Below are 20,823 nucleotides of genomic sequence, written 5' to 3'. Positions count from 1 at the left end.
ACTTACAACCTATATATATATATATATATATACACACAAGGAACTATGAGCTGGAGCGGAAGCTTCGCTCAGAGCCAGGAGGGGAATGCCAGCGGCAGAAGCGCAGACCACAACTAAGAACCCAGCTGCCTGCGCCTGTCAGCATGGCGTGCAGCAGAGGGGAGGAGTGAGGAAGCCTGGCGCCTGTGCCTGTCTGTGGGGACAGAATCGCAGCATGGGGCACCAGGTTAACAATAATCTCTTCACTATATTGAATATCTCTTCCCAAAAAACTTTCAGCCTTGGACAATACCACATACCATGTCGCATATCTTTCTCTTCTTTACCATATTTAGGGCATTTTGCTTCCTAATCTTGATTATCATTTTGAATATCATTTTACTTTTGGATATCGTCCTGAGATCTATAAATTCCTTATTTAGCCTATTAATAGGGAAACTGATTTATTTGAGCAATTCTTTCACCGTACCCCTATTCTTACATAATAGAAAAAAATAAAATCTTTGGTTATTTATTATATCCCCTATACTATTAACTCCTGTTTCCTCTAACATGGACCAAGCAACTCCTTTTATCTTGGGTCCTATGCGCATAAGATTTTTAGTTCTATTTCCTTATCACAGTAAATTAGTATATTATACTGTACATTTTTCTTGTTTTTCAACTTTACCAACGATGTATCTCTAATTCACCCTGGCATGCTAGATACCAGTTTCTGAGCCAAACACTGACTGATGGCAACCCATTCTTGCCTAATCAGTGCTTAGACTTTATCACAATTTATTAGTTTTTATTTGACCACCCACTTTTTGATGATTGACCATAGGTTCTCAGTAGGATTGAGTTATGGGACGTCTCCTGGCCATGAACCCAACATTTCAATGTTTTGTTCACCAAGCCACTTAGTTATCACTTTTAACTTGTGACAGGATGCTGTAAAAAACATTGTACATCACCAAATTGCTCCTGGATCATTGGAGAAGTTGGTCTTGGAGGATGTTTTAATGCCATTCTTTATTCACAGTGTTCTTAGGCAAACTTATGAGTGGGTCCACTCTCTTGAATGAGAAGCAACCCCATACATGAATGGTCTTAGGAGGCTTTACTGTTGACATGACACAGGTCTCCTGGTAGCACTTGCCTTTTGTTCGCCAGGCAATCATCTAAACACTCTAAAGGGGCTTCATCAGAGAAAATAACTTCATCCCAGTCCTCTGCAGTCCAATTACTGTACTTCCTGCAAAATGGCAGTCTGTCCTTGATGTTTTTTTTTTTTAGAAAAGTGGTTTCTTTGCGGACCTTGATGACACTGTGCATGCAGATGTGCTGGCACCTGCCTTCTGCCATTCCTGAGCAAGCTTCTGCACTTGTGTTGACCTGATCCCATAGCTGAATCCTCTTTAGGAGATAGTCCTGGCACATGCTGGAATTTCTTTAGAGCTCTGAAGCCTTCTTCACAGCAATTGAACCTCTTTCCTTGAAGTTCTTGATGATCCAATAAATGGTTGATTTAGTCGCCATGTTCCAAGCAGATGTTCTTGCCTGTGAAGCCCTTTTGATGCAAAGCAATGATGGCTGCACGTTTCCTTGAAGGTAACCATGTTAAAACACCCCCTGTTTAAAGCAACCAGTCTGCTCTTTTAATTCAATCAGTATGATTGCCTTGTCCTCATGAACACTTTCTCCTCAGCTAACGAGAAGATCACTGAAATGATGTTAGCAGGTCATTTTATGGCAAGGCCGAAGTGCAGTGGAAATTGGGTCTTTCTGATTACGTTAATTTTCATGGCAGGGAATGACTTTGCAATTAATTGCAATTCATCTTATCACTCTTCATAACAATCTAGAGCTAATGCAAACGGCCACCATAAAAACTGATTAGTGCCTGCAGAAGTGGTGTCCAAAGACTGCAATGGTTGGCTTTTTGTGTAACTCCCATAGACAGTAAACGGGGTTCTCCAGGAATTAAGAAAATGAAAATACTTGTGCAGGGGTATTCCCATCTCAGACAATGGGGACATATCACTTCATTATTCTGTGCTCACACAAGTTTTACAATCCTTCCTCCATGGCATGGCCTGGAAGAGGCAGGACTCCAAAGCTCGAGTTGGGCCAGAACAGTGTATTTTATATGCTTGTAATGCTGGTGAGTACAAGAAAACCCTTGCATGGAGAATTTATCCGGTTGCAGCGGGGTCTCGCTATTGGAGACATCTGTCTCTTGCATTCTCTACAGGCGGTGTAAGTGAAAGGTGTTCAGCTATTACGATTGGCAATAGCATGATCTGACTGACCGCCAGGGAAAGAATACAAGCTTGCCATGAACTACCAAGTGTTGGATAAATGGTGATACTTTATAAACATTGCTGGCTGCCCTTTTGAAGGACACAGTACTAGTTCGATTTTTATCTGTATTGGATGAACTGACCTACTTCTAACAAACTGTGCAGCGCTTCCTGAGACTATTGCCATAGATTGCTCACAGGAGCTGTTCTTTTTATCTGACATGGGGTACTTTCACACAAGCGTTTTGGTTTTCCAGTATTGAGTTCCGTCGTAGGGGCTTTTATCCTAATGCATTCTGAATGGAGAGCCTTCCGTTCAGTACGCATCAGGATGCATCAGTTCAGTCCCTCTTAAATTTTTTGGACGGAAAAAATACTGCGCATGCTGCAGTTTTCTCTCCGGCCAAAAATCCTGAACACTTGCCAGAATGCCGGCATTAATTTACATTGAAGTGCATTAGTGCCGGATCTGGCATTAAGTGTTCCGGCAAACCGGATACGGCTTTCCCGCCTGCGCATGCGCAGACCTTTAAAAATGCCCAAAAAATTAATAACGGATCAGTTTTTCTGGATGACACCAGAGAGACGGATCCGGTATATCATTGCATCTGTCAGACAGATCCGCATCCAGATCAGTCTGACAAATGCCATCAGTTTGCGTCCGTATTGACGGATCCGGCAGGCAGTTCCAGCGACAGAACTGCCTGCCGGAATCCTCTGCCGCAAGTGTGAAAGTACCCTTACTTTAGGCTACCTGCACACGGGGGTGGATTTTCAAAAAAAAATTCGGTGTAGATTTTCTCTGCATTTCTGTCCCAAATCCGCATGTAATTAGCAGATTTTGATGTGGATTTGCCCTAATCTCATCATGCTGCGGATTTAAAAATTTGCCTAGCAAATTTCCGCACAAAAAAGTACACAAACATGAAATTTATCAAATTGCATTAACTTTGCTGGTACTGTATTACACTGAGGATTTTTTTTTCATGAAAATCTGAGTAGAAAAACCGTGTGCAGGTAGTCTTAAAGAGCTTTTCTCATCAAATATTCTACAGTTTTCAAACCAGCACCTGGATCTGAATACTTTTGTAATTGCATGTAATTAACAATGTACTATATTCAATTAAATCTATCAGTATAGCGCCACCTGCTGTTTGCTCTTTTTCTATTTTGTTCTGTGCAGCTCACCGAGATGGACACACATGCTCAGTTCCCTCCTTCAAATGCCACCAGCTGCAGCAGAAAGGATACAACCCTGAGAAAAGACGTGCTCCCCTAAGCTGACCGCTTAAAATAAATCTAGCAGAACAATTGGAGAGATGAACGAGGAGATATCTGGATCCATGTGAGTTACAGAACTGGTTCTAGCTTTGCTAGAAAAAGGTTGTCTTGTACTAGATTATGTATGATTTTCATGTTTTACATTATTTATGAGTTAACCCATCAAGGTTGAAAAAAAGGCTGTGAAAAAGAAATAATGTGTCCTTCAGGGAAGTCTTGAGAGACATCTGTTCTTCATGATCTGTCGGTGGGTTGTATCTTAATAATACATCATTCCAGACACGAACGCTGGACTATAGCGGTACATGAAGAAGGCGATTGAATTCTACGGTACATGTAGTCACACAAGTGTTAAAGGGCTGCTGTCCTCCAACAGTCCGATGGTGTTAGCATTGAAATTATCTTTCTTTTAGAAGTTCTTCAGAGCTACATTTCTTTCAATAGGTTCGGAAGGTTTCTTGGTAGAAATCCAGTGAGAAATATAAGGGAGCCTATGCCACGTCACAGTAGCGGGCCCAGCCAAGCTGCCAGGTTGCCCGTAACCCCTGTAGGAGATCTCACAGCACTTCTTGGTATTTTAGGGCCTGCTAAACAGTTAAATAACATGCTGTATTTGCTGCCATTGACATTTATCCATCTTTCCATTTTTCATTCTTCCAAGATTTTTGTGGTTAGTAGACCTACTCAAATATAGCTCATATATCAGCAAAAATCTGTTAGCAATATGCTGAGCATCTGTTTGTATGAAAGGCCCTTGTAATACTGTATAAAGAAGCAATAAACGTCACCCTATTACTTAATGGATGGAAACTACTATTACCGCGTTTACTTACGCCTGCTACTATTTATTACTGTTACGTTTACTACTATTACTACTCTTTTATATGAAACACCTTTATCTATCGTGTTTTGTACGGTAAAGGGTGTGTTTGCACTTTGAAAGTAGCGAACAGGCTGTGGATTTTGCATCTGGATTTGTGAGTGGGAAAATCTGCAGCATAAAGGGCTCATTCACACGGCCGTGCTTGTATTGTGACCCGCAAATATGCGGGCACTGGCCACGTGCACCCCGCATCACCTGAATGGCTCTGCAATCCGGAAGGTGCAGAACGGAGGCACGGAAGCAGTGCGAAGTGCTTCAGTGGGGTTTCTGTCCGTTCCTCCGCACCGCAAAAAAATAGAACATGTTCTATTTTTTTGCAGTGCGGACACATCACGGAACGATTCAAGTTGAATGGATCTGAATCCGCCGCGGCAGCCCGTGCATTGGGGACTGCAAATTGCGGCCCCCAATGCACGGGATGGCCGAACAACGGCCGTGTGCATGAGCCCTAATACAGCAGTAACAAAGTGGCTGGGATTTTAACAAATTTCAGCCACACCCTGCAACAAGAAAATCTCTAACATATGGTGCAGATTTTAAATCAATTTATGCTGCTATGCTCCTTTGTGATGCATAGTGTGAAATCTGCATCAAATCTAAAGCAAAATTCCACAGTGAATTTGCAACAGATTTTTTTCAGTTCAATTTACATCATATCTTAGATTTAAAGGGGTTTTGCACTTCAGCAAATGGCATTTATCATGTAGAGAAAGTCAATACAAGACACTTACTAATGTATTGTGATTGTTCATATTGCTTCCTTTGCTGGCTGGATTCATTTTTCCATTACATTAAACACTGATTGTTTCCATGGTTACGACCACCATGAAATCCATCAGCGTGGCCGTGCTTGCATACTATAAAAAAAGCACCAGACTATGTGCACTCCCACCGCCCCGGTCACCAAAGAAACCGGCAATTTTTTCCTATAGCATGCAAGCACGACCACCGCTGATGGATTACAGGGTGGTCGAAACGAGCAATGTATAATTTGATGAAAAATGGATGAAGACAGGAAAGGAAGCAATATGGGTAATGAAAATACATTAGTAAGTGGCTTGTATTATATTTCTCTACATGATAAATGCCACATGCTGAAGTGACAAGACACCTTTAATGGGGATTTACCACAATTCATATGAATAGAGAAAACAATTGTCTGATTTGCAAGGTCCAACCACTGGCAGCATTAAAGGGGTTTCCAACCCTTTACAAGTGATAGCCTATTATCAGGATAGGCCATTTTATTTTGATCAGTGGAACCCGATACCTCACATCCCTTCCAATCAGTTGCCCTGCAGTAGCTGCAGGCCCAGAAGTTGGACCCAGAAGTATACCGCTTCATCCATTGCTCAGGGGACAGCGCTGGTTACTGTGGTGCTGCTCCCATTCGCTTCAGTGCGAACAGTGCTGCATTAACCAGTTCCATACACTTGAACGGAAAGAGCTGTATAGCTCTGGTGCCAAATTCTGGGCTTGGAGCTACTGCAGAACATCGATCTGCAAGGGTGTGGGGTGGTAGATCCCTGCTGATTAGACAGTCAAGTCCTATCAGGTAAAGGGTGGACAACTCCCTTTAATAGGCTGTATTTGCATCTTCTATCAACTTCAAAGAAGTATAACCTCCTACATTCTGACAGTAATGGGAAACCCTGAACCCCAGTTTTTGGGATCAGTGGGATTTCCACTGTCAGACCCTACTTTCTCCTCAGAATGTCCACTTATATTCTTATACGTGTATTTGACTGGATCAAACCAGACTGCTCTTTTTGAAGCTTCCAAGACAAGGCACCATGATGATGCCATCAGCCCTAGAAGTCAGGAGACCTCACTAGATACTAGATAGCATGGTAACTGCCATTGTCCATCAAGTCAGTGTGGCTGGAACTTTGTTACTGCCTGGAATTGGATGTCTTCTCTTACTTACAGTATTTTTGAATGCTGTTTGAATAAGATCTGCGTGGACTATTCATGAAGGGATTTGAATAAAGATCAATCTTGTAATCCACATGGAACAAGTGATGTTCCTACTTCCTTTTTCTTGTAATATTGCTTGATCCTTAGTAGTGAGATCATAGGAACATTTCAAAAAAAATTCTGTCGTGTGTGTATTTTTGATGTATTTGACTGGATCAAATGAGACTGCTCTTTTTGAAGCTTCCAAGACAAGGCACCATGATGATGTCATCAGTCCTAGAAGTCAGGAGACCACTAGACACCACCAGATGGAATGGTAACTACTAATGTCCATGAAGTCGGTGTGGCTAGAACTGTAAGTGTGGCTAAAAGTGGAAGGGACAGGTCAGTAGTGATCACCCAAAAGCTTAGAGATGGACCTATTCCATATATGTGGTGTAATTCAGCTAGGTCCCATATATATAAAACATTTATCAATGAACAGAAGAGCATACTAAGGATTTGTGTGCATGTTTCCCATGATGAAGTTACTGTCCTTTTAGTCATAAATGTTATTCTGTTAGTGGACAGCACACATAGACCGACATAACACAGTCACTGGAATTGCAGGAGTATAATTTTTACGCAATACTGCATATTTCTGCATATTATTATAGGCAGTTTCCAACTGTATTTCCAAATCTAGTGAGTCCTCTCACCATCCATCAGTCTGAAGGACCTGGACATTTCTATGTAAGCTTTTTGCGTTTTGTAATTTTATTAGGTTTTGTAACATCAATTTACTATTAGGCTTCATCACCAAACAGAATGACATCTGCTCTCTCCGTGGTGCTGCCATCTTCGAAAGCCCCGGGGAGCAGAGTCGGGACCTGATTGACACGCTGTATCTCTAGTGTGTAATTGCCGCAGCCTTGTGGAAATGCTTTTGTCTCCTTTCTCCAACCCCTCCATTAAGGAAGCATGAAATTAAAGCCCGGAAAACATCCCTTGCTGATTAGATTGTCTTGTTACAGGGATTAATTCGTAACTATTACAGATACCAGGCATCCTGAATAGCTTACTAGGGCAATAATGTAGGGTCCTTACAGTATTTTTTATGAATTAATTACAGAGTAGCAAAACTTAAATGTTCATAGAATAAAATTATAGCCAAAAGGCGTCTGAGTGCACGGGCCATACAGACATGCCGGGGAACAAAGCTGTTAACGCATCAGAATGAAGCCTTATGGCGGCCACTTGCTTAAATAACATAAATGTAACATAGTTTTCTTGATCTCATTGGATTTCATTAGTTAAAAAAGACCTGTAACCTCTCCTGACATGTCTTTAGCAAATACTAGTATTCCCCTTGTAAGAAGAATCCTGCAGTGTCTATTCCTATGACTCTATTTTGTGTCACTTAGGGGTGTGTGTCCCTGAACAGTCTGATACAGGCAGTACTGATTGGATAGGACACACCCTATCTGATTACACCCATCTGGACCTTTCTTGCAAAGTCCTAGTAATTAATGAATAACTTCTAGAAGGAAACATAGATGAATGGCACAACATAGAGTCATAGGAATAGATTCTCCAGAATTGTTATTACATGGGGAATGCAAGTAGTTACTAAGAAATGTCATGACAGTTGACAGGTCCTCTTTAAGATGGTTAAGTCTCAGTTTCCATTAGTTAAGGCAGCTTTCCAATAGAAATATTTATCAGCCTGCTGCATCACTCCTACATCCATGTACAATACGCACAATTCATTTAGGCTAGTTTCACACTGGCGTTTAGTTTCCGGCCAGGAACAGTCTGCCACAGATCTCTGTACTCTGGCATTGCCGGAAGCTAAAGCGTCACCTGTGTGTATCGGGTTTCGACTGGCCAATTCTCAGCATTTTTGCCGGGTTGCGGCCGGATCCCCATTATAGTTAATGGGGCCGGACAGCGACGCTGAAGCCTCCAGCGATGTGAGAATGCAGAGAGTTCCAGAGACTACTAAACACTAGCCTAAGGGTACTTTCACACTTGCTGCAGAGAATTACGGCAGGCAGTTCCGTCGCCGGATCCGTCAAAACGTATGCAAACTGATGGCATTTGTCAGACTGATCAGGATCCTGATTCGTATGACAAATGCATTGAAATGCCGGATCCGTCTCTTCGGTGTCATCAGGAAAAACGGATCCGGCATTTATTTATTTTCAAATTTTTTGCGGTCTGAGCATGCGCAGACCGCAATGCCGGATCTGTTTTGCCAGAACACTCGGGGCCAGATCCGGCAAAAAATGCCGGCAAATTTGGACGGAAATAAAACCGTAGCATGCTGCTGTATTATCTCCGTCCTGAAAAGGCAAAAAGACTGAAGACATCCTGATGCATCCTGAACGGATTGCTCTCCATTCAGAATGCATGGGGATATGCCTGATGAGTTATTTTCCGGTATAGAGCCCATAGGACGGAACTCTATGCCAGAAAAGAAAAACGCTAATGTGAAAGTACCCTAAGGCTGCGTTCATACCTGAGCGTTCGGGATGGAGCGCTCTTTATGCGCGATTGTATGCGCGTTTACAATCGCGGCTCCGGAACAAGCGAACGCCCATTGTCGCGCGTTCCCGGAAGTCTATGTACGGGAACGCACGACAAGACGCCCCAAAGAAGCTCCTGTACGGGCATTGGTTCTTGCCTGTTGAGCGTTTTACAGCGCGTAGGAACGCGCTGTAAAACGCTCAGGTCTGAACCCAGCCTCAAAATGTATAGAAGATCACTATGTCAGACATGTTTGTACAAGTGGTAGTACGCAGCTAAAAATAAAGTAGGTGGTTTCACACTCGCGTTATGTGCGGATCCGTATTGTATCTGCACAGACGGATCCGCACAAATAATGCAAACGCTTGTATCCGTTAATAACGGATACGTTTGCATTATTCATTAAAAAAAAGTCTAAGTCAAAACGTATCCGTCTTGACTTACATTGAAAGTTAATAGGGGATGGATCTTTTTTTCAATTGCACCATATTGTGTCAGTGAAAAACGGATCCGTCCCCATTGACTTACATTGTAAGTCTAGACCAGGGGTGCACAACGTTTCCTGGTTGGGGGCCACATTGCCAGACTAAACCAATGACGAGGGCCGAAATTAAAATTTAAAGGTGTATTAACAACTGAAATATTGTACTTATGGCATATTGAACACACATTATATACCATTAATGTCTAGTTACACTTCTAGGACTCCCATCTAATGGGAGAAATACATGAAAAATACATGTGAGCAGCCACAAGACATAGGCATACATGTCTGTTACCAGATGGTTGGGGACGCACAGAATAATATCAAGGGCCGCATGTGGCCCCCGGGCCGCAGGTTGTGCACCTCTGGTCTAGACGGATCCGTTAGGCTTCACATAGTCAGGCGGTCACCAAAACGCTGCAAGTTGTGTTTGAGTGACCATCTAAAAAACGCAACGGAGACCAAACGCAGCCAAATTGATGCATTCTGAATGGATCCTTATCCATTCAGAATGCATTGGGGCTGAACTGATCCGTTTTGGGCCCTGAAACGGATCTCACAAGCGGACCCAGAAACGCCAGTGTTAAAGTAGCCTAATTTGGAAACTCCTTTCATTCTATATGCCATAAAAGAGTAATTAGGGATAATAGGTGGGTGAGAAGTGTCACTGCGTCAAACCCACACTGCAAAGAGTTGAGCTCTGGAGGATCTGGTATTTTATCTATATCCCATTGTGTTTCCATGTGTGAACATTCTTAATGAGCATCACCTTTATAGATATAGCTTCTTGCAGAGGATCCTTATAATCTATCTATCATATCTATCTATTTACAGTATCAATCTATATACAGTATCTATCTATCTTTAGTATCACTAAATGGAGGCACCATCACTAGTCCTGTGCAGGCACATGCCATAACACACAGTGCACACCCCAAAATGAACTTACCGGAAACCAGTGACAGCCAGAGTCACAGGAACCCCACAAACAAAATCAACCAACACCCCAGAAACCACCCCTAAACAGAGAACAAATGGCTGTAATAAATCACCCTGCCCGGACATCATCTTTATTATAGACTCCAATGGAAAGTACCTCAACACAAAGAGACTCTTCCCTGGGAAACAGGTCACAAAAATCCGCTGCTCAAACATTACACAAGCCGCGGAGGTGATTAATAATCTGTACTTCACCAACCCCAAGCACCTCATCCTACACACTGGCACAAATGATATGCAGCAAGAGGGCACCGCCAGCAAACTGTCACAACTAGCAAAGGCCACCCAAGAAAAATTCCCCAGCACAAAAATAATCATGTCTGCCCTGCTCCCAAGGAAAGACATATCCCCCACTATAACCCAACAGATCAACACCGAGCTGGCCGCCAATATTACACAGATACCAAATATAAAACTGGCACAACACCCAGAAATTACACTCCATCACCTGTATGACGACAAACACCTTGATAAACAAGGAGTGAGCCATCTTTCCAAAAGGACCTGGTACTAGAACCCTACCCCAAGGAAGCCAAAGCCCAAAAAATTGCTGGCAAACCACGGGAAACAATTACCCCAGACCAGGGCCGTCTTTACCAAGGGGCAAAAGGGGCAGCTGCCCTGGGCCCAGTTGCTCCTGGGGGGCCCAAGGCAGCTGCCTCTTGAGCCCTGCTAGCTACTGCCCCGGGTGTCAGGCTGTTGGCTACACAGGCATCATGATCGTACTGTGTTAATGATCTAGGGATTCTAGGACCTTAATGAGTTTTGATCTAGGACCTTAATGACATCATTATCATGTGACCAGTAACCTAGCAATTACTGGTCACATGGCTATGAGGTCATCACAGGTCCTACTGAGTGTTGCAAAAGTTAACTGTGGAGCTTTTTTTGTGTAAAGATTACATCAGAAAAAGGTGACGGGGCTGTTATGTTAATATACTGTAAACTACTGTATAGTGGGGTGCTGTATACTGTGTGGTGGGCTGTATATTGTGTGGTGGGCTGTATATTGTGTAATGGGCTGTATATTGTGTAATGGGCTGTATACTGTTGGGGGGAGGCTGTATACTGTGGGGGGGTTGTATACTGTGGGGGGCCTGTATAGTGTGGGGGGGCTATACTGCTGTACTGCATACTGTGGGGGGCTGTATACTGTATACTGTGGGTGTGGTATAGTGTGGAGTGCTATACTGCTGTACTGTATAGTGTGGGGGGCTGTATCGTGTATAGTTTGGGGTGCTGTATACAGTGAGGTGTTGTATACCGTGAGGTGCTGTATACTGTGGGCTGCTATACTGCTCTACTATATACTATGGGTTGATGTATACTATAGGGTGCTATACTGCATACTGTGGGGTGCTGTATACTATAGGGTGCTATACTGCATACTGTGGGGTGCTGGGGTGCACTGTAACACTAGGGTGAGCCGAGCCCTGGTCTCCTTCCTGCAGAGCGGTGCCCACTTCCAGCCCAGAGCACTGATCCCTGAGCCGCTGGAGTCTTCAGAACTGGAAGTATTTACAGTCATTCACTGGACTCTACCAGATGTGTGGATTTTTTGTGTGTGTGTTGTGGTGGAGGGCGTGATTGCCTGCTAAGGTGTGGGAAGGCGGGATCCAGGGGGCCCAAGTAAATTTTTGCCCAGGGTCCAATCAATAGTAAAGACGGCCCTGTCCACAGTATCTATCTATCTATCCACAGTATATATCTATCCACAGTATCTATCTATCATGTAGTCCATATTTTGAATCCGTCTTGCTAAACGTGAACAATCCTTTTAAACTTTCCTCTACGTCTGTTACTATTTTTTCTACTAAAGGTGGATTTTGATTACCGGACAGAGCAAGCAATTATCCAGAAGGGACTCTTTCTTCCATAGAACTGTCTGCCCATCATTGGAGATGAAGGGCTGCATTTAGGCTCCATTCAGACGTCCGTAGAATGTGTCCGCACCCATTCCGCAATTATCCGGAATGGGTGCGGACCCATTCATTTTCTATGGGGCAGGAATGGATGCGGACAGCACACTATGTGCTCCCCGCATCTGCATTTCCGAAGCGCGGCCCCGATCTTCCGGTCTGCGGCTCCGGAAAAAATAGAACATGTCCTATTCTTGTCCGCAATAGGGGACAAGAATAGGCAGTTCTATGGGGGTGCCGGCCGGGTGTATTACGTATCCGCAATACATTACGTATCCGCAATACACTACGGACGTGTGAATGGACCCTATCATGCAATGATCTCATCCACTGTATGAGGATGAGTGACGGCTAATGCTTTCCTTCTTCCAAATACAGATTTATAGTTTCTGGGCATCAAGAAACAACAATCTAATGCGCTGCCTTAAAGATCATTTCAACTGATGAACAGCGTTTTGCTCGTTCATCGGGTGATCAGCAGCACATTTACATGGGCCTACTCTCGGGAACAGTGTTTGCAGTAAGATTCGTTCCCAAATTGGACCAACAATTGTTTGGTGTAAACCTGACTTATCTTTTCGATCAAATCAAAGATCAACACCACCTAGTAATCAACCTACTTGTGAAAGAGTAGACACCTATGAGTCTACTTTAGTGCCTTTTTACTCAGGGAGAGGATTGGGCCAATTATCAGGAACATTCATTCCTGATAATCGCTCAGAGTAGGCATCGCCGATCACCCAAGAAAAAAGAAAAACGCTTGTTTGACGGATAATCCTATCTGTCCTGCAGCACCCAAATTATTGTTTGTCAGCAGCACATCCCTCTGTGTAAATGGGGAGGTTCTGCTGACAAAATGTAAAGTGATTAGGGGACGACTGATCGTAATAATGACTGTTCATCCTTCTTTCACTTTGCATCAGGCCATGTTAAAGTGCTTTTAACAAGAGTCGATCAACTTGCATATTATTGATAGTAATGAGCGGCAGGGGTCATATTCGAATTCGCGATATTTTGAAGAATATTCGTTGAATATTCACGAATTGGAATATTCGTTATATTCTACATTCTTTTTTTTACTCGAAAATTGGCAAGGTAATGATCTCGTAATATGCAAATATTACGCAATCAATACAGGCGTGGGTCAAAAACAAATATATAGCACTGTAGAATATAGTGCTATATATTAGTTTTTTGGAATAATCGTCATTTTTTCCCATCTGTAGTTATCATTCCTCCCTGCTTAAGGCCTCTTTCACACGGGCATTGCAGGAAAATGTGTGGGTGCGTTGCAGGAACATTGTAATGCGTTTTGCACTCGCGTGAGAAAAATCGCGCATGTTTGGTACCCAAATCCGAACTTCTTCACAGAAGTTCGGGCTTGGGATCGGTGTTCTGTAGATTGTATTATTTTCCCTATTAACATGGTTATAAGGGAAAATAATAGCATTCTGAATACAGAATGCATAGTACAATAGCGCTGGAGGGGTTAAAAAAATAATTTAAAAAAATTAAACTCATCTTAATCCACTTGCTTGCGCAGCCGGCATCTCCTTCTGTCTGTCTTCTGTGCTGTGTGGAGGAACGGGACCTGTGGTGATGTCACTCCGGTCATGCCATGGTGACGGATCATGTGATGACCGGAGTGACGTCACCACAGGTCCTGTTCCGTCACACAGCACAGAAGGAGATGCCGGGCTGTGCGAGCAAGTGGATTAAGGCAAGTTAAATTATTTTATTAATTTTTTTAACCCCTCCAGCGCTATTTTACTATGCATTCTGTATTCAGAATGCTATTATTTTCCCTTATAACCATGTTATAAGGGAAAATAGGATCGTCTCCTAGCAACAGTGCGTGAAAATCGCACCGCATCCGCACTTGCTTGCGGATGCTTGCGATTTTCATGCAACCCCATTCATTTCTATGGGGCCTGTGTTACGTGAAAAACGCACAAAATAGAACATGCTGCGATTTTCACACAACGCATAAGTGAGGCGTGAAAATCACTGCTCATGTGAACAGCCCCATAGAAATGAATGGGTCGGGGTTCAACTCACGCATAGCATCCGCGCAGAATACCCGCCCATGTGAAAGGGGCCTAAGTTGCTTGACAGTTGGAAAAAAATGACTTGACTTCAGATGGAAAAAAATTACTAATATTCGAAAAAGTAATTTATAGCACTATATTCGAAATATTCGCGAATTCTCGACGTTGGGATATTCGCGATAAATATTTATAATTCGAATACTCGCGCTCAACACTAATTATTGAACCATGCTTGTTTATTGCCTAACACCGGCCTATGTAAGAGGACCCTTAAACCCCATTCACACTTCCGCAATTTTGTTCCGCATTTTGCAGAACGGAATTGCGGACCCATTCATCTCTATGGGGCAGCACGATGTGCTGCCCGGATACGGAATTGCGGACCAGCACTTCCGGGTCCGCAATTCCGTTCACCAAAAAAATAGAACATGTCCTATTCTTGTCCGTGGACAAAAATAGGCATATTCTATTAGTGCCGGTGTTCTGCCAAATCTCTATACCTTGCCAAAAGTCTATACCGGAAGTGACGCGGCCGCACCAGAAGTGACGAGATCGCCAAGGAATGAGCTGGAGGAGGGTATGCGTGGCGCTGCACAAGCGCACATCCACCGGCTTAGCAAATAATTATTGCAGTGCCGCGATAGAAGTACTTCGTACACCGCGTGTGCGCACTTAGGGATATAGAGATTTTGCAGCGCAAAATGTTTCATCAGATCTCCCTACCCCTGAGTGCGCAGGCGCCCACAAATCATCAGTTGCAGTTCAGCTCTACTATGTGGTGAGCTCGGTATCCAGCACTCAGCTCTGCGGTAAAGATGAACTGCAACTGATGATTTGTGGGCGCCTGCGCACTCAGGGGTAGGGAGATCTGATGAAACATTTTGCGCTGCAAAATCTCTATATCCCTAAGTGCGCACACGCGGTGTACGAAGTACTTCTATCGCGGCACTGCAATAATTATTTGCTAAGCCGGTGGATGTGCGCTTGTGCAGCGCCACGCATACCCTCCTCCAGCTCATTCCTTGGCGATCTCGTCACTTCTGGTGCGGCCGCGTCACTTCCGGTATAGACTTTTGGCAAGGTATAGAGATTTGGCAGAACACCGGCAATGTGCAGTCCGCAAAATGCGGAACGCACATTGCCGCTGTCCGTGTTTTGGGGATCCGCAAAACACGTTACGGACGTGTGAATGGAGCCTTATCCTTGGTGTACAGATATGAAAGGCTGCCAGGCAGCATTGCTTATTTATACATTTTGAAAGGTCTTATCTTACAGTTCATTGCCAGGCTGCTTTTTCCTATTAAAGTATGTTCACATGTGGCAGATTTGCTGTAGAAATCTCGGTATAAAGCCTCATGCACACGACCGTTCAGTTTTTTTGCGGTCCGCAAATTGCGGACCCGCAAAAAAAGCACAAAAGACGCCCGTGTACCTTCCGCAATTTGCGGAACGGTACAGACGGCCCATTGTAGAAATGCCTATTCTTGTCCGCAAAAAACGGACAAGAATAGGACATGTTATATGTTTTTTTTGTGGGGCCACGGAATGGATCAACGGATGCAGACAGCACACGGAGAGCTGTCCGCATCTTTTGCGGCCCCATTGAAGTGAAGGGGTCCGCACCTGAGCCGCAAAAACTGCTCCTCGGATGCGGAACAGAGCAACGGTCGTGTGCATGAGGCCTAAGGCCGAGTTCACATCACCGTTTAGCTTTCCGTTCTTCTGATTGATCCATCAGAAGAACAAAAAAAAAAAAAAAGTTATGATCAGTTATCATCAGTTTGTGTCACTTCTGTCAGAGACCATTTATTTTTAACGGGAGAAAAATAACTTTTTGAAGGACTTTTTCTCCTGTCAAGAGTAACTGATCTGTGATGGTAGTAAAACAAACTGATGCTCAAAATAACGGATCCGTTCTTTTTTTTCTGTTCTTCTGACAGATCAGAAGAACGGAAAGTAAAATGGTGACGTGAACTCTGCCTAACTGTCTCATTTTTCTGCATAGGGCTTACTGAAATACATGTGATTTCAGCAGAAAAAAAATCTGTGGTTTGGAATAGATTTTCAGCTGAATAGATTTCATCAACAAATCTGGTGTGTGTGAATGCCCTCTTACATAGCACTGAGGTACTTTTAACCATAGTCATTCGTAATATTAAAGATGAATATGTCCGTGGAAACTGAAATTGATAACCCTTATAGACTCTGGTGGTACCAAGCCTGGATATTACCTTATGAAAATCCAACTTCGGAAACACTGAATTGAATATTAAGAGACTTCACACGAATATGAAATGTCTATTTTCTTTATTTCAGTGGGAAATAGTTTGAGTATCTTGTCATCAGAAGTCATCCCCACCTGAGTCAGCAGGAGATTTGCTGCGACGTGTTGGTGCAGGACTCTTAGCAGAACTTTTGAGAGTGCTAGTACCTGACTTTGGAGTCTGTGTTGGAGCTCCTTTCATCACGCGGCATTCTGAAAGGTGAACATGGGGAATACGATTGAAATATAATGTGAAGACTTATCCAAGGCTGCATAGTGTTCTTGAAAATGAATTAAGGTAATTAAACGAAAAAAAAAAAAAAGGTGGTGAAAAGTACACCGAGATTTGGTGAAGCACAAATAAACTGTCTGGTACTAAAAATGACATGATTTCCATTAAGAAATAAACACAAATAGATTCCAATGTATTTCCCCTCCGGCCCCGAATGTCCCAGACAGAAAAATCTGTTTGCTCCTCGATTTCCAGCCGCAGAGTTTGTTGTGAGGTCAGGCAGAATTTATTCAGCCCCACAATGCCAGGTTTTCACACTAAAGTACAGGAATGAGATAATACAGAGAAATCCACAACATGTCAGCACGCTCCCCCAAAGCCGTGATATGCTTTGCTGCATATTTGTCAAACGAAACTTAGCAAAGTAACACGGTTTTTGTAAGATGTGCTGGAAGGAGAGAAAACCGTCAAATTAGGTTCTCTACAAAATTACTGCTGACCAAGGAGGATAAACTTTCCCAAAAATCTGTTAGCTACTGATGAGGAAAACCAAACTGATGTTCCTTCTAGTAATTTAGTTTATAATTATGTCCTTACGGGGTATACGTAGAATAACGTTAGAGGGTACCTGGAAGGTACAGCAGAAAATGCTTCCCTTTTTTAGAGTAGGATGGCATCTGACTTTAGTAGTGAACACATCTTGGCCCGTTGGCAACATAAGGCTTGGGCATCAATTATAACATGCTTCAAAGTATTGGTACCCATAGAAAAAAAACATTTTCAGGGGCTGTTTATTAACTAAAAGTCCCTAGAATTCATGAGAGGGACAAGTCCTGAAACTAAGTCAAAAGATCATATCAATGGTGGACCATAAGCCTGAACTTCCACATACAGGTCCTTCTCATAAAATTAGCATATTGTGATAAAGTTCATTATTTTCTGTAATGTACTGATAAACATTAGACTTTCATATATTTTAGATTCGTTACACACAACTGAAGTAGTTCAAGCCTTTTATTGTTTTAATATTGATGATTTTGGCATACAGCTCATGAAAACCCAAATTCCTATCTAAAAAAATTAGCATATCATGAAAAGGTTCTCTAAACGAGCTATTAACCTAATCATCTGAATCAACTAATTAACTCTAAACACCTGCAAAGGATTCCTGAGGCTTTTAAAAACTCCCAGCCTGGTTCATTACTCAAAACCGCAATCATGGGTAAGACTGCCGACCTGACTGCTGTCCAGAAGGCCATCATTGACACCCTCAAGCAAGAGGGTAAGACACAGAAAGAAATTTCTGAAGGAATAGGCTGTTCCCAGAGTGCTGTATCAAGGCACCTCAGTGGGAAGTCTGTGGGAAGGAAAAAGTGTGGCAGAAAACGCTGCACAACGAGAAGAGGTGACCGGACCCTGAGGAAGATTGTGGAGAAGGACCGATTCCAGACCTTGGGGGACCTGCGGAAGCAGTGGACCGAGTCTGGAGTAGAAACATCCAGAGCCACCGTGTACAGGCGTGTGCAGGAAATGGGCTACAGGTGCCGCATTCCCCAGGTCAAGCCACTTTTGAACCAGAAACAGCAGCAGAAGCGCCTGACCTGGGCTACAGAGAAGCAGCACTGGACTGTTGCATGTCATTCGGAAATCAAGGTGCCAGAGTCTGGAGGAAGACTGGGAAGAGGGAAATGCCAAAATGCCTGAAGTCCAGTGTCAAGTACCCACAGTCAGTGATGGTCTGGGGTGCCATGTCAGCTGCTGGTGTTGGTCCACTGTGTTTTGTCAAGGGCAGGGTCAATGCAGCTAGCTATCAGGAGATTTTGGAGCGCTTCATGCTTCCATCTGCTGAAAAGCTTTATAGAGATGAAAATTTCATTTTTTCAGCACAACCTGGCACCTGCTCACAGCGCCAAAACCACTGGTAAATGGTTTACTGACCATGGTATCACTGTGCTCTATTGGTCTGCCAACTCTCCTGACCTGAACCCGATAGAGAATCTGTGGGATATTGGGAAGAGAAAGTTGAGAGACGCAAGACCCAACGCTCTGGATGACCTTAAGGCCGCTATCGAAGCATCCTGGGCCTCCATAACACCTCAGCAGTGCCTCAGGCTGATTGCCTCCATGCCACGCCGCATTGAAGCAGTCATTTCTGCAAAAGGATTCCCGACCAAGTATTGAGTGCATAACTGAACATAATTATTTGAAGGTTGACTTTTTTTGTATTAAAAACACTTTTCTTTTATTGGTCGGATGAAATATGCTAATTTTTTTAGATAGGAAATTTGGGTTTTCATGAGCTGTATGCCAAAATCATCAATATTAAAACAATAAAAGGCTTGAACTACTTCAGTTGTGTGTAATGAATCTAAAATATATGAAAGTCTAATGTTTATCAGTACATTACAGAAAATAATGAACTTTATCACAATATGCTAATTTTTTTAGAAGGACCTGTATGCTCTGACACAATAAGGTTCCATAAACCTGTATACTTCTATCCTGCATACATGATAAAGCACCGGTGAAATCCATGGATCTTCAGACTTTACATGGCCCATTCCCTATAATAAACCCATTTAAATATGCTGCACATCACCCAATGATCAAGCAAATGCTCATTCATCTGGAAAAAGCATTGTTGATGTGTACACAAAATTCTTCTTTTTTGGGCAATGGATCATGCTTGTAAACAGCTATTTGCTGCTTAGAAATAATGCGTCCCATAGTAGCAGCAATTGCTCATCCCCATACTGTGGAGGTGATGCAAGTCACTGACAAGCAGGCAATTATTGGGAATAAATTAATTCCCAATAGTTGCTTTCCCAGTTAGCGCATGTAAATGGGCTTTAAGATCAGAAAGATGAAGTAACTCAGTAACTAAGAGGTTGGAGTACATCAAAGAGAATTGAGGCTTCATCATTCAAAGCATTAGTAGAAACCCCATCTTAAGGTCTTCCCATAGTTGTTAAAGGATTGTATATCTCAATGTAAGTTCCTTTAAATGGGTTGCCCCAGTTGGACAACCACTTTCTAGAAAGAAGAAGTTCTGGAGATCAACTTGTTGCTGAGCGTCTAACTTCTCTAAACCCTTGCAATAACAACTGAGAACTGAACTTTAGTGTGGCCACACTTTTCCTCTGCAGGAGCTATGTAATATTACATGGCACCTATTCAAATGAATGGGAAACCATGTAATATGTAGACATGTTGAGTCAACCAGAGTAGGAGTCTCAGTATAGTCTCTCCACTCTGGTTTATGGAGGGAAGTCCGAGCAGTGGACCACCTCTATGATGATGAGTCTTAATGACTTTTATATGGTACCTGGACTTACCATTTTCATCCAGGGAGAAGTCATCCTGAGCATATCGAAATTTTTCTGGCCCACAGGCAATAAAGACATCATCTTCACCAAAGAAATCATGCAGACAGGTCACCTAAAAGAAGAAGAAATGCAGTTGAGCAAGAAGAATGTTATGGATACTGCTTTGTTGTCTAGGAATTTCAGGAAAATATTACTGTAATAATAAAAATATTAAAGGTCATTTCACTTTAATTCATTAGAATTTCAATTTGATACTTTGAAGGATCTGTAAACACAAGTGGCCAAATGAAATCAATAGTCCTTGAGGGAAGTAGGCCAACTTGACCCTACTTTTATCTCATGTAAAATCTCCATCCAATACTATAATAAGAATCAATCATCATCATCTATTATTATCATCATGTATTTAGTTCTGAATAAGCCCTTTTTTTGCTTTTAGGTTGAAACAAATTTGACTACAGAAAGGGGTCAAGACCAGTACAGTATGAGGACCTCATGCTGTCCAACCAACTACTTTCTCAAGGGGGATAATATCTTCATGCAGTTTCTCTATATTGCATTTTTTTGTTTAATCATTTTTATTGAACGTTTTACAAAAAGATCACTGAAACATACACACAAGGAAGGACATTTTCCAATATCATTAAAAATCAATACTATAAAATAAAATCCAAAGAA

The 20,823-nt window shown here is 42.7% G+C and overlaps 1 protein-coding gene across 2 annotated transcripts in view; it reads right to left on the bottom strand.

The window, feature by feature from the left end:
* The window catches only part of DCX (doublecortin), a 121,162-nt gene that overhangs the window by 7,098 nt on the left and 93,241 nt on the right, over positions 1–20,823 (bottom strand). The window contains exons 4-5 of one of the 2 annotated variants that reach the window (XM_044268355.1): positions 20,155–20,257; positions 16,684–16,800 (exon numbers count right to left, since the gene is read on the bottom strand). In XM_044268355.1, coding sequence (XP_044124290.1) covers positions 16,684–16,800; positions 20,155–20,257 — 220 coding nt within the window. The remainder of the gene's footprint in view (positions 1–16,683; positions 16,801–20,154; positions 20,258–20,823) is intronic. The other variant, XM_044268356.1, reaches the window with a different exon arrangement.

Source organism: Bufo gargarizans, chromosome 9 (assembly GCF_014858855.1).
Source record: "Bufo gargarizans isolate SCDJY-AF-19 chromosome 9, ASM1485885v1, whole genome shotgun sequence".
NCBI lineage: Eukaryota > Metazoa > Chordata > Amphibia > Anura > Bufonidae > Bufo > Bufo gargarizans.
Note: the sequence above shows the minus strand (reverse complement) of the source record. Positions and strands in the feature narration are given on the sequence as shown.